Source organism: Tyto alba, unplaced genomic scaffold, assembly GCF_018691265.1.
Source record: "Tyto alba isolate M040663 unplaced genomic scaffold, T.alba_DEE_v4.0 Super-Scaffold_16, whole genome shotgun sequence".
Lineage (NCBI taxonomy): Eukaryota > Metazoa > Chordata > Aves > Strigiformes > Tytonidae > Tyto > Tyto alba.
The window spans coordinates 23435894-23449855 of NW_024881278.1; the positions used below are offsets into that span (position 1 = coordinate 23435894).

The 13962-nt window shown below is 36.3% G+C and overlaps 1 protein-coding gene across 2 annotated transcripts in view; it reads right to left on the reverse strand.

The window, feature by feature from the left end:
* The window catches only part of LRPPRC (leucine rich pentatricopeptide repeat containing), a 92981-nt gene that overhangs the window by 25447 nt on the left and 53572 nt on the right, over positions 1 to 13962 (reverse strand). For both annotated transcript variants that reach the window (XM_032989458.2, XM_042789694.1), the window contains exons 26-27: positions 3376 to 3444; positions 3025 to 3115 (exon numbers count right to left, since the gene is read on the reverse strand). In XM_032989458.2, the coding sequence (XP_032845349.2) occupies positions 3025 to 3115; positions 3376 to 3444 (160 nt within the window). The remainder of the gene's footprint in view (positions 1 to 3024; positions 3116 to 3375; positions 3445 to 13962) is intronic.

The window sequence follows — 13962 nt, forward strand, 5'->3', positions numbered from 1 at the left end:
CACCTACATCCCAGAAGTTTATCCCTTTTAAGCTAAAGTGTTCTAGGCATTCAGGCTCTCATTTTGCTAAGGAAAAAAAAAAAAAAAAAAGTGTATCTGAAGACTGTAAAAGATAAGTTTTCTGAAATAGAAAAACTGAATACATTGCTACCAAATTCACAAAGTAATTCAACTGTTTTCAACAAAAATAGCATATATATATGCACCACTGTATGTAACTGCAAATAAATAGAAAGCTGGACTTTGTGAAAGAAAACAGTTAATTACTATTTAACTACATACAGTAGGTGGTTTCCTGTGTCTCCTGTCATAAGTCACCAGAACAGCATTGACTTCTGGTTATAGGTCCCATTCACAGATACCTAACCCCAACATCTGCTAGCTGTCATCTGTCAGTTCCATGGTTTAATTCAGAATCCCAGAAATTAAGAGATGCAAGGCAAGAAGGCGGAGTCAGAAGGCAGATGATGGGAGTGAATCGTTCACATGGCAATATCTCACCCTTTAACAGCAGCTCTTCATCTATTCTTCACTGTTCAGTTAAGGAACTTCAGCTATTCTGTAGCCTAGGCTCCACTGGACTATGCCATAACACAAGGAAAAGCTGGAGCAGCCACTGGGAAGCAGCATGACAGACTTCGATATTCTCTAGAATTCTTATAAAGTTGGTGTTTCAAAGCAGCATATATGCTGCTTTGCAAACAGTATTACAATGCAGTGCTGAAATTTACAGTGCAACATTCTCTTCTTTCCAAGAGCAGCATGGATTTAGAAAAACACATGGATATGTGTAACTGGGCTGGTTCAAGACCCAAGCCCACTTTCAACAAGGTTCTGGCATCACTTCAGCTGTTCAGAAGAGTTAACAAACTTGGTGATCATCCTAAGTCAAATAAAATGATTGGTTTTGAGGACTAAATACTGCAGGTAACATTTTAAAGCAGATCATTATGGCAGTCCAGAGGGGAGGACAGGGAATGTCTCAACACTTTTTCATGTGTTTGTTCATATGTTTGACACTCATGTGGCTACATCTAGAGGAATGTGTCCAGTTTTGGGCTCCACAACTATAAAAGAGATGCTAGCAGCTGGAGCAAATTCAGCCATCAAGACAGACATGGGACTGGAGCAGATGAAGTAAAAGAGGAAATAGAAGTTGTTAAGTTTTGAGTAGCCTGGAGAAAAGGAGGCTAACAGGGGATTTAATCACTGTCTTCAATTACCTGACAGTTACAGAGAAGAGCGAGTCAGTCTATTCTTGGAAGTGTGCAACAACGGATGAAAGGTGATGGTTAAAAGTTGCAGCTATGGAGTATGTGAGGATGGTCAAACCCTGAAACAGGTTGCCCAGGGAGGTTGTTTGATTTCTGCCCTTGGAGGCACTCAAAACTTTACTAGACAAGGCCATGATGTGATCTAACTTTGAAGTTGTCTCAGCTCTGGGAATGGTCTAGGCCTAAAACTCCTGAGGTTCTCTCCAGCATAAAGTATTCTATGATTCTAAAAACCCAAATGCATGCTTTTCAACATTGCTGATCACAGGTTAGACTAGACGGCAGATTCTTCTTTTATATGCTTAGAATAGATCTGAAGTTAAAGCTTAGGTGCACAATGACAACTCTACTGTACTTATGCATCGGGCAGATTTGATATATAATCTAAAACAGTTGAAAGCAGGAATGTGAGTGGCTTTTGTCTTTTATGGTGACAGAAGCCCACAAATGTTTTCCACTTCTTTGAATAGACGGAATTGGTTTTGTCTTTTGAAAGAAGACTGAAGATTTTGCATGACAGAATTTGATAAATTTTATCTTCTTAGATTCTCTTTCTAGCAGGCACACTGTCAGACTTAGTCACTGCCAGAGGTGAACAGGATGAATGGAGAAATAGGAAGACTCCCTTCCCTGTTGAGACAAGATTGCTTTTCAGGCCTACTTGATTTTTGATGGTGAACCAGTATGTGTAAAGACAGAATTGGGTAACAATACAGTTTGGATTTGAAGCTTTCTAAGACTGTTCAGGAAATAAAAAGCAATGAAATTTCCAAGGGGGTCTTCACCCATTTTTTTTGTGGAAGTACTGATGCCTTCTGCTTGTGGTATGTACAATGAGGAATAATCCTATTTCATTATCATATGAAAAGAAAATGCAGGTTTAAATAGTATTTTATTTAGCTTAAGACATTGCTAGTTCTAGTTAACCAAAAATATACATGAGGAACAGCCTAAAATTACTTCAAGCTCAGGTGCAAGTTTTCCCATGACCAAAAGATATCAAATTGCTGTAATAGCTCATTAATACATATAAACACATTACTAAAGTCCATAGCAATCCCTGTAATGCTTTTTTCTATGTCCCAGTTTACCATTTAGTGCTCCATATCCAATCTTAACACAAATGTTTTTTCAACACTTTAAGATAACTAGAGCTAAAGTTTCCAAAAATTTTATTATGTATAATACAGTACCACACACTAAGTAACAAAATTAGCACAGACTGAAAAATACAGAAAAGAGGAGATGAAAATCACTATAGATATATCCTACACTAAGTCTCTAGCATAGAAATGAACTTTCAATTTTAAAAACTGTTCCATTCCTATAAATGATGCAAAGTTACGTTGGGGCTGGTAAAGAACTGGTAGATTTTTTTTTTTAAAATGCACCTTTCAGAACCAGATCCAATTACAGGAGACTGCAGATCTTTGTCAGTTATGAAGATATCGCAAATGAGCAGATTTTCTTCTTTAAGCATATTAAAAATCAAAACAAAGTAAACTTTCAAATTAGGGCATAAGATAATAGCATGGATTGGAAGACTTGTATTATACAAGTTCTAGGTAAGTGTTCAGGTCTGCACATAAAAAAAAAAAAACAAACCTCTACTCTCTCCTCAGCAAGATGCCTCAGAAATATCCAGACTAATTGCATATCAGGATAAAACTCTCCAATTCAGGGCTATGTTCTATCTCCAGCCACAAAAGAAAATAGATTACAGCATGAAAAAGATCAGAAGCTCACTTACCACATAGTTGAAGCAGGTAGTAGTACATCTCATCTCTATCACATTCAAATAGATTTTGAGTTAATTCTACGAAGTATTCCAAAGTCTCCATCTTTAAAAAGAAAGAAGAATATAGCTACACTTCAGTCAAACAACTACTTTTCTATATATGTGTACTTACATGCTGTGTGCATTCAGCTAAAATACTTCTGTCTAAGCATACACCAGCATTTACACAAAGCTTTATGTTCAGCTCATCAGCCCATCACATGTACTTTCACAAACATAAAAATCAAGCAATGAAGTATTTGAAAACAATTTTTCTTGGAATATAATGACAGTTACACAGAAGACATCATACAAGCCACATACCTGATTATTTGAGATACACTTTTTTGCAAACCACTGAAACCTTCCAGAGTGTGCCCTCAAGCCAGGAGTCTGTAAAATATTTCCATAAGAAAGAGATTACATCACATAAAAAATTTAAGTAAATTTTAAAAAAAATGCATGTACTCATAATACAAGTTCATAGTTTTTGCTTTGTTTTCAAAATCTGAATAAGACTACAAGCTCACAAATAATCAAGTTATGTTGCATTTATGAGACGTAAAAATTGCAGTCATATTCAAGACATTTTCCACTTTCATTGAACACTGCCAAAAGCGTGAATTTAAAATACACTTCAGATGCACTGAAATGTTAAATAATTTCTATCATCACATTAATAGAGTATTACTGCTATTACCCGTGGCAATCTTTTGTATTACTCATGGTAAAGAATGATACCAAATATTTCCAAACTGTCTTCACAATTAAATGTTCATATTCAACAGCACTGCAATGTCTTAGCAACTAGAAAACCATGCACCTCAGTCACATCACCATCATTTGGTACCCCTTCTCTGCTAATATTGTTCATTTTCTTACAACTATTAATACCTAAAACCAATATGTTTGTTTAGATACCGACTTCTTTTGCTACTGCTTAAGAAAAATAGGAATTTACAGAGCCGTAACTGTTATAACTGTAACATGCTGCCAAAGCAGATGGCAGGTGTACTAACTGTAAAGGAATTCCTATTCCAGAACAGAGCAAAGGCTTATTCTTAAGTGTGTGTACATGGAGGAACTGACGTATAATCACCAATATGACATAGTTCTTTCTGTTATTAATTTTCTCAGGTTTGATGAGCCCTTGCTTCTTCCTTCTTTTGGTGTTTCGAGAGGACTAGAGCCACGGAATACCCATTCTCAAAAAGGTTTCAATCCTTGGAAACCCCATCTGGTATAGACTAACCACACTACACCTTCTCAACACCACAGACCATAATCAAAATATACGTTCCTCCACCTAAATTTCTTAAATAAACATTGGAAAACTCGAAGTTTTGAAAGAAACATGTTACAAGCATGCCAGTACTTATGTCCAACGTATCTTAAAAGATGATAAAAAAAACCCCTCTGTGCAAAGCATCCATCATTTTCACCTCCTACACTTCCCTCCCACAGAGTATTTGGATTTACTTTCTTTATACTCTATTGTAAAAGATCCTTGTGCTAAAACAGAGAGGACTATGCTTTCATTTCAGGTGTGCAGATTCACATTAATATAGCTCAAAGTGATTCCAAGGAAATGTCTGTTCACCCCTACAGAGAAACATGTGTTGACTCTTGAGGGCTTTTAGGCTGTTAATATTGTAAGAAATCTCTACTGATTAAATGTGAAGTGCAACTTCCAAAATTTGAGCACCACTTTGCATAGAAGAGGCAGTTTGAACAAAAAGCTGAGATACTGAGTTTGAGTTCCAAAGCAACGGAAACAATTAGCACTGAAAAAGTCAATTTACGTTCTTTTTAACACAGATAACCTTCTTTTCCCATATTCTCCAAGCACAGAATTATTACATCTTCCTGAACTAATCCAGCATACACCAGAAAACCATGCAAAATCTGTCAAAACTGTTAAAATTCATTAAATATATAGCAGTGTTCTGCAGAGTAGATGTTAGGCTATATAATCCTACCAATCATCCAAAAATTTTGTGCAATCATTGTAAGGTTTTTTAAAAAATAGGACATTTACTCCACAGTTCTTCTACATGGAACATCTTTGTATATTAAACCGTACTATAAAAATAGCCCTAACCCAAGAGGTTACAGAAAAATAGTGGCTTCTCAGGTATTCAGAAGTGGTATATATAAACAGTTTTGCTTTCCAGGTACTTGCTTTTTTTCCAATTAGATCCTTTTTCTACAGTTATTGATGTTTATAAGTACCTGTTCAGTGCTTTTTTAAGAGTTACCAAGCAGATTCACATAAAATATGCTGAAAACTAAGTCAAGAATTAACAGCTTACACAACAGGCTCTTGGAAATGAAAAAGAAGAAAGCATGTTGCCCGCATTTGTAGCTAATCCTCTTTAGGACATGGCAAAATTCAAATGCTGAATTCACTTACAACTTCCAATATCATTGCGGATCCAAATGCCAATGAACTCAACAGCTCCAAAGCTACAAACTTTTTATAGTAAATCCTTTCCTGTTCAGAAATGATTGATGTGTCTGTCACTACAAGGACAGCTGAGTTATACAACAGATATCTTTGCGTTTCATTTTGAAATTGAGAAGTGTTTTCACATACTGCAGGTCTCAATCGTCAAAAGAACATCTAGGTCAGATTAACTAAATCTCCAGGGTTTGCCTGATAGTCCATATTTGTAGCTTATCCCTTACCATCTTAGGGAATTTTAAATATTGCATTTAGCAGGAAGCAGACTTTCTAAAACAGAGCAGAGTAAAATACAAAATAGAAAAAGGCAAGAAATGGGAAAAATAAATAAAAATCTGTTACTCTAATTACTCTCCCAAATTCCCATTTACAATCTTGATCTTGCTTGTTTCAATAGACTAGGGGAAAAAAAAAAAAAAACAACAATCTATTATTGAGTGTTTGTGTTTTGTTTTCTTAGGGTTTTTTAAATTTTTTTTTTCCACACATTCCCTGCTTTAAAGAATGAAACAGCTATTGAGAGTCTCAAGTAATTCATACAGCATATGAACTAAACATGGAAGCTTTCTGCCTTTTATATTCTCTTGGAATATAAAACAATTGTACCATACCAAACTAAAGGTTCATCTAGCTTGTTATCTTCTCACTAATAATGCCCATAGGAGAATATACAACGACAAAACCCCAGCAATACATCACCCTTAGCGCTCTCACTCTCCAAATATCTGAGGTGGGTCACACTGTTTCCAGTGAGTTATTTCTCTTCCACAAGCTTTTCTGGTTGCCCCTGCAACCCCATCAGATTTATCATTCCTAAATTTTTTTGGCAATGGGTTTCCTCAACTCTCTTCTGCAGGAAACAACTGAAATACTACCACTTTTAGTTTGTTTTCAGCCTGGCTTCTCAAAGCTTCATTTGAAGCCCCTAGATTTTGTACTGGAAAACAACGTACAACTGATTTTTATTTATCCTCTCCATTTCCTATTCATTTCATGAGTGGTATATATAATAATTCACTGTTTCTTCTCCAGACAAAGCAAAACTCATCTACTTAGTCATACCTCTTATAGAAACCATTCCATACTTTCGATCACATTTGCTATTATCTTTCTGAGGTCCAACATACAACCCTATACTACATCACTCACTGATTCTATACCTTCACACAGAGAAAGGAAAACTAACCAGAGGGGGAAAAATCATGCTGCATCTTTAGAAGAACCCTTGCCAAGCAGCACTCAAACATCATGCGAATTCAACAATCCTAACTCATTGAAAGCATTTGATTTGTTCTCCTCCTTCCTAGAACCGGTCACTTCAGACAGGTGATGGAAGGGGTCCAACCACCAGCCATATCTTTTCTAAACTAACATTTTTTTTTTGAGCTAATTTCTACCTATTATAGCTGAAAGAAAACAGATTGTCTGGGAAAATACTGACCTGTCAGAAAGGAATCTATTACATGTTTTTCCAGATTTTTAGGTAATGATAGAAATATTCAAGTTTTTCTTTACATTAGTGTTCTGTAACTGCTACAGCTAAGACACCAATACTATTTTTTACCTTTTAAAAAACCTATTTAAAAAAGTAAGTTATTTACAGAGAACATATGGAAAATACTTACTTCTCTCTACTTGCCTAAATCAACCTTTTTCTCTTTCAACACAAAACTTGAAGAAAAACCACAACAACCAACATGCTTACTGGAAACCCTGTGGTATTATTCAAAAAGACGACTTTCTGAAAACTAAGAGTTGAGAATGTCCCAAAACAATACTACTTTTGCTATAGCTGGCTTATGGTGTATAATTACTTAACAGTCAGGGAAGTGTTGTTCATTTGGTATATGTGACACAAGATTGATGACTCTTGTTTTGACCTTCCAACACTGCATTTCCACAAACTACTACTGTGAACTTTTTGGCAAAATAGTTTTTACATATTCTGGACAACTTATTCTAGCCTTTCACGATATAACTTCACTGTGAATAACACACCAATTCTAACCATTCAAGTTTAACTCTGCCCTCCCTAAATGTTTTCGGTTTTACAAATCCTTATATTTTCTTCCCAAAGTTCAATCTCTTCTTAGGGAAACAGTTCTGCTATAATCACCAGTCCAAACATATTGCAAATAAGCAGTCAAATTTTATAAAAGCTGTCCATGCTGCACTTTCTGGTGGTATTTTTTGGACAGGTAGATTCATTCGTTCCTCTGTTTGTGTCTGGAAAAGGCAGTAATAATAAACAGACAGCTAATGCTGCTAAAGGAAAAAGAACATTTCATGATGAGTTACATCAACAGCCATAACAGACTTCTGTTACCAGTATCAGAACCAGTTACTGAGATTTAGATGCCAAAGCAATGTCTTTCAAGAAAATGCGTTACTTCTCCAGACAGACAGCCTTGAACAGACAGCTATAAGAACTGATATATGTCATTTCTAACAGTTAGCTCTAACATAAGCATCAGAGAAAACAGAACATTTGATGGGAAGTTCTTTATTTAAAGACAGATTTTTCCCTGATTCCACAAAAATGTCTATGAAAATCTCAGAAATTCCATGTACCTTGGAATATTTTTGCATGGCAGATTACTTGAACAAAGTTTTTTATAGCATAAACACTGTATGCTATGCCTGAATCTTCCCCTATGTCAAAATTCTTGGCAGAAGTCTTCACTTCTACTAAGCAGTATGTGTATTGCTTAATCAGAAAGTCAAAAGAATATGCAGATATAAAATTTCTCTACCTTAAGTAGCCACCTAAGTCTAGTTGATAGGTGAGAGGGTTAAAATCATCTTACATTTGTTACATTTTTGCCTCTTAAATACTCCTTCACTTCAAATAGCAATGCATCAGTTCAAAATACTGATTAAAACATTTACACTATGATTATTTGAAAAAAAATTCTTACGTATGAAACACATACACTACTTTGCTGTATTTCTTATAATCTTCATAGCATAATTTAAGTATCATAGTGGGATATACAGAAAAGTCTTCTGTATTTATACAGAAAAAATATATTTTGATTATTGGCTCTGAAAATACCGACTTTTACGCAATAGTCCAAAAGTTTATAAAAGATGCATCTTTAAAGACTGAAGGATCTAATAATAAACTGTGCATTAAAAATCATCTTCCTTGTTGCAATCATATCAGCTACCTAATAAAATACATCACCTCTCTAGCTCAGCTTTTCTTTCAGTCACTGTACTACTCTGATGACATCCGAGCTACTTCTATATATGGCTGGCAATGGAAGTAATATTTTTTTCTACAAGTTCATTTTCCACCTTAAAAGAAGTTTAGCTCTCATGGATTTCAAAAATGGTTTCTTTGGTGATCGCATGGAAAGATACACTCATTCACTTTATTCTTTCTACGCAAAAGAAAACTCTGCAATCTGCAAACTAAGATGGGATTTCTCTAAAAAATTAGTAATTGCTTTTGTTCTTTGTAAACAATTTTGCCCATGAATAAATATGGCTAAACACACCCCAACCCCCATAAAACTGATTTATTTAATGAGAAGCTCATCTGAAACAGCCAGACACTTGTAAAACTTCTTGGGCAAGGGGTAACTGTATGAAAGCATGAATACAATTGAATCTGTACCTTCAATATGACTACTTTTCATGTTTAATAATGTATTCTTAATGCTACACTTGAGTTTTGAAAATTATGAGTTACTCCATTGCAAGTTATGCCTTCAAAACCTACTCAGTTATAGTGTATTTGGTGTTTTATTTGCACTACCAGATATTTAATGAAAGACACAGAGACACACACCTCTACATATTTATCCTCCCTAACTCTCCTGTTGGGAATGATTAAAATTCAAGCTATGCTCTCCCTTCTGCCTATCCTACAATCACCCAAGGTAGCAACTAGCCTACTTCTACTATGTTTATTTTTACATAAAACCCAGCAGTAGTTCATAATAAGAAAATACAGAACTTAGTCTCCACTGGGAACGGTTTAACTATTGGTTTGGGGTTTTTTCCCTGAAGAATGCATTTGCCTCAAAGCTTCTGTCGGTTACATGGTTCACAGACTTCACCAACATGATTACTATCTGTGGAGTAAATACTTGTGATTTTATTTATTTCACTTGAAACAGGAATATATGCTGCTTTACATTAGTCAGACAAAGAAAAATTTAAGGAAACTTGATTATTTTCCAAAACTAAAATAAAAAGGAAATAGGAAAGGGCTTTACAACATCACTCACAACAACCGAAACTGATGTATGTTCAAGCACTACTGGAATATTTCACATCCAACAGTACTATTTCCAAGATAAATTATACAGTAAAGTATTATTATAAAAATCATTAGACAGTAAGAGAACTTCACAACAAGAATCATGCTGGAAGAAAAGGGGACATCAAAAATATGCAAAAACCCTGCTCAAAACAAAATCCTCAGGAATGTTCTAGACCCAAAACCGAGCAAAAATTTGCTCTTTACATTGTAATGTGGTTTTATGTTGTATGATGAATGAAAAAAGCATTATAAAACTCACTAGTATCTTCCTTCTAACACAAAGTCCCTGGAGTTAAGAAAGGATACACAGCTCTTGCCATGATCCCACATTCCAAACTCATTACTCTCTCCCTTTCTGTAAGGGATTTGTTCAGTAGTCATCTCCTTTATAAAACTTACTTATTTGAAACACATTACTTTGCTTTCTTTTAAGAAAGCAGTACTTAAGAAGTTTTAAATAATGTGCACTGGTCTAGTAAGCACCCTTTTTTTTATCAACCTACATGCACAGATGCACATATGCATGGACACAAAATCCAACTTCACTAATAGCTGTATCAGAGTCCAGTTTCATAAGGAGAAGTAATGCTTTTATTAGACTAACAGGACTCAATAGTAAGAAAAAAATACATAATCTTTTCTTGTAATTACAGAGCTTGTGTGCCTAAAAGCTCTTCAGCCTTTCCCCTCCCTCTCAGTTGTATACAGTTACTCTAATAAAAGCTATTACACCCCCTACAAACTACTATTCAATCTCAGACCACCATTATCTAATACAAATTGCATTCAACATTCACAAATATTTAAATTTTGCCCTAATCCCCTCCACTCTTTTCTTAATGGGACCAAATATAAGACTTTGTAGGTAAATCCAGACACTAGATATAACAATCATTAATTTACACATAAAAAAACCCTAAATCCTGCTGTCACAAAACAAGAAAACATCTTCTCCCCATAGTTTATCTCCAGCATAAAATCAGCAAGACTCAATTTTATGATGTAGACTCTTAGAAAAAAAAAGCAATCTGGATGAAAGAAGGTTGCAATCTCTCAGTATCAAGTAGAAATGTTCTCATTGTTTTTATGGTAGATTAAATCCAATGGCAACTGGTATCTTGAGGTCTGCTGACAGTGGATGTCACAATTCCTCTGCTTAAATCTATTTACCTCCTGAATTAACTTGACATCTGTTGATAGATATAATCCTGTACACTAAACTCACCCAAAACAGTTCTTTTGTCAGGTCTTGAATTTCAGCAGGAAATGCCTTTTCTTGTATTTATTCACATTGGAACACATTTCATTAAAATATTTCACAACCATTTGCCCCTCAGTCCTTCACATAAGTGTCTTGAGATATGCTACGATATTCAACTATTAAATATAAATGATATATTTAGTACGAGGGCAGAAGATAAGGAATGTATCACACAATTAAAATCTGGTTAAAAGAATGCTGAAACCATGCACTACATGCATTGCCTTTTTCAAGGGAGGTTCCTCTAGTAGTAGCAAACTTGTACAGGCTGCTCTTCTGAAAAACTTTGCTATACAGTTCTGAGATATTTCCCTGTATCCTAAACACAGTAATCCTTTCTCAGCCTTCATTTCCAAAACTAGGAACAAAGCAGAAATGAGAGCTTTTACTCTTTTCGCTGACAGAACAATTTTAATTTAATAGATGATATAATTTGATCTAGAAAGATTTCAAGAAGTATTTGTCAAACAATAATAGATGGTTGAACATCTCTATCAGCTCCTAGTTCCTATAAGAGCAGTCCATAATCTCCTGACTAAAAATGCCAATGACCTGATACACTTTTTTAATGTGGTGTTTGTTTCGGCTTTTTTACAGAAGTATTTTGCTGTCCAATGAAATACAGTTTAAGGTATAATGATTTTTTTCAATTCAGTGCAGAAATGGATTTAAGACCAGTTTAAACCCTTGCATTCTCTAGCGTAAATTCTCCATTTCTACTTCATTAAAACATGGTCTAGACTTCTGCTAAACAGATTTATAGAAGGGCTTGCTTGATAGTCTCCTGCAGGACTGTTACAGTTCTTAATGATGTATATCTTGCAGCTGTACCAGAAAGAGCCAAGCATGGACACTGGCTTAATTACACACAGATTCAGACAGTATTTTGGTAATTACATTCAGGATGAATAATAAATGAAGGAAAAAGGGCAAGTCTAAAGATATTCAACCATCATGCAGGTAGAACAGCTGCAAGTATGAGATCTCAGTGCAAAACTCAGGTATGACCAAGTAATTAAAGTTGGACCAAAATGACAGACAACAACTATATTCTAACCACAGTCAGCAGTGAAATCTTCAAACCTCCATGCAGCATGCAAACAAAATAACCAAGAGGTGAGAGGGAGAGGAAGCAGATTCCACCAGGGTTGTGTAACATTCCCTTTTTCCTTCCCACTCTCCTGGATGATCTTCACATCAGTCCAGCTCTCACCCATCAGCCCAGTCAGGTTGACTGCCATTTTATTAACAACTGAGTAAATGTAAAGGAATTACAATTGTCCAGTTCCAGCAACAGGTAAGAAGCTGTGAACTGGAAGGATTTGGGGGACTAGGCTCTAGAAAATTCTCTTACCTTTTATATACCAGACTTAAAAGAATACTAGGCCAAGCAACTCTTACAGACTATTTGATCTAGTACCTGAAGCTCTGGAGCAACACATAGGAAGAATTACATAAGACCTCTCTCCAAGACAAAATCTGATTAGCTATTTTCAAAGTAAGACAACATTGTAGAAGACAGGTAAAGAAAATATTTTTCTAGAAGGTACTTTTTCCCTAATAGTATATACTGAAAATCCATATCCCTTTCTTTTAGCCTACATTGGTTTTAATGTAGTTTGATTTAGTTGAAGTCAAAATGCATTGACTTAACTTTCTTTTTTATGAAAAACAAAATTGAAGGAAAAATACTCAAACTGCCTTTCCAGATAACTAGAACCTGCACATGGGCCAGGGAAATCCCAAGCTCAAATACAAACTGGGGGATGAAGGGATTGAGAGCAGCCCTGCGGAGAAAGAGTTGGGAGTATTGGTGGGTGTAAAGCTGGACATGAGCCAGCAATGACCACTCACAGCCCATAAAGCCAACCGTACTCTGGGGTGCATCAAGACAAGTGTGGCCATCAGGTCAAGGGAGGGGATTCTGCCCCTCTGCTCCACTCTCATGAGACCCCACCTACAGTGCTGTGTCCAGCTCTGGGGCAGGCAACATAAGAAGGACATGAACCTGTCGGAGCAAATTCAGAGGAGGCCACGAAGATGATCAGGGGTGGGAGCACCTTCCTTATGAAGACATGCTGAGAGTTGATGTGGTTCAGCCAGGAGAAGGAAAGGGTGTGGGGAGACCTTATAAGCAGCCTTCCGGTACCTAAAGGGGGCCTACAGGAAACATGAGGATGGACTTTTTACAAGGGCATGTAGCAACAGGACAAGAAGTAATGGCTTTAAAGTGGAAAGAGAGTAGATTTAGATTAGTTGCAAGGAAGAAATTCTTCACTGTGGGGGTGGTGAGACACTGGCACAGGTTGCCCAGAGAAGCTGTGGTTGCCCTCTCCCCGGACAGGTTCAAGGCCAGGCTGGATGGGGCTCTGAGCAAACTGGTCTAGTGGAAGGTGTCCCTGCCCATGGCAGGGGAATTGGAATTAGATGACTTCCAAGATCCCTTCCAACTCAAATCATTCTATGATCCTGTGATTTGATAGCATAGAAATCATGCCGTGCCACTCCAAGGGAAAGCAAGCTAGTATATGACCTTATAGTAAGGGGCAAGAAGAGACATGTGCCAACTTTGTTTTGACATGATCACCTTTGAAAGACTCAAGACAAAGGCTAACTTATCAGTGGAGTTGCAATTAAGAACTGAAGACTAAATCACGCTTTGATGTACTAGAGCACCCAATGGCATAACTTGTTCCCAGTGGAAAGCAAAAGAGCACCTACCAGCACATTTATCTACCAGCATAACTTCAAGGGCTCAGGAATATCCAGGCACAGCTAGAATAAAATGGACTTTTACTTTACATAGCAGCCAAGGCTACTTCATTTGGAGGTATTGCCTCAGAGAGGCTTTCTTCTCTAGCTACCTGTCACAGAACAAATGAGAACAGACTTTCAAAAGCTTAACAAGGCTGT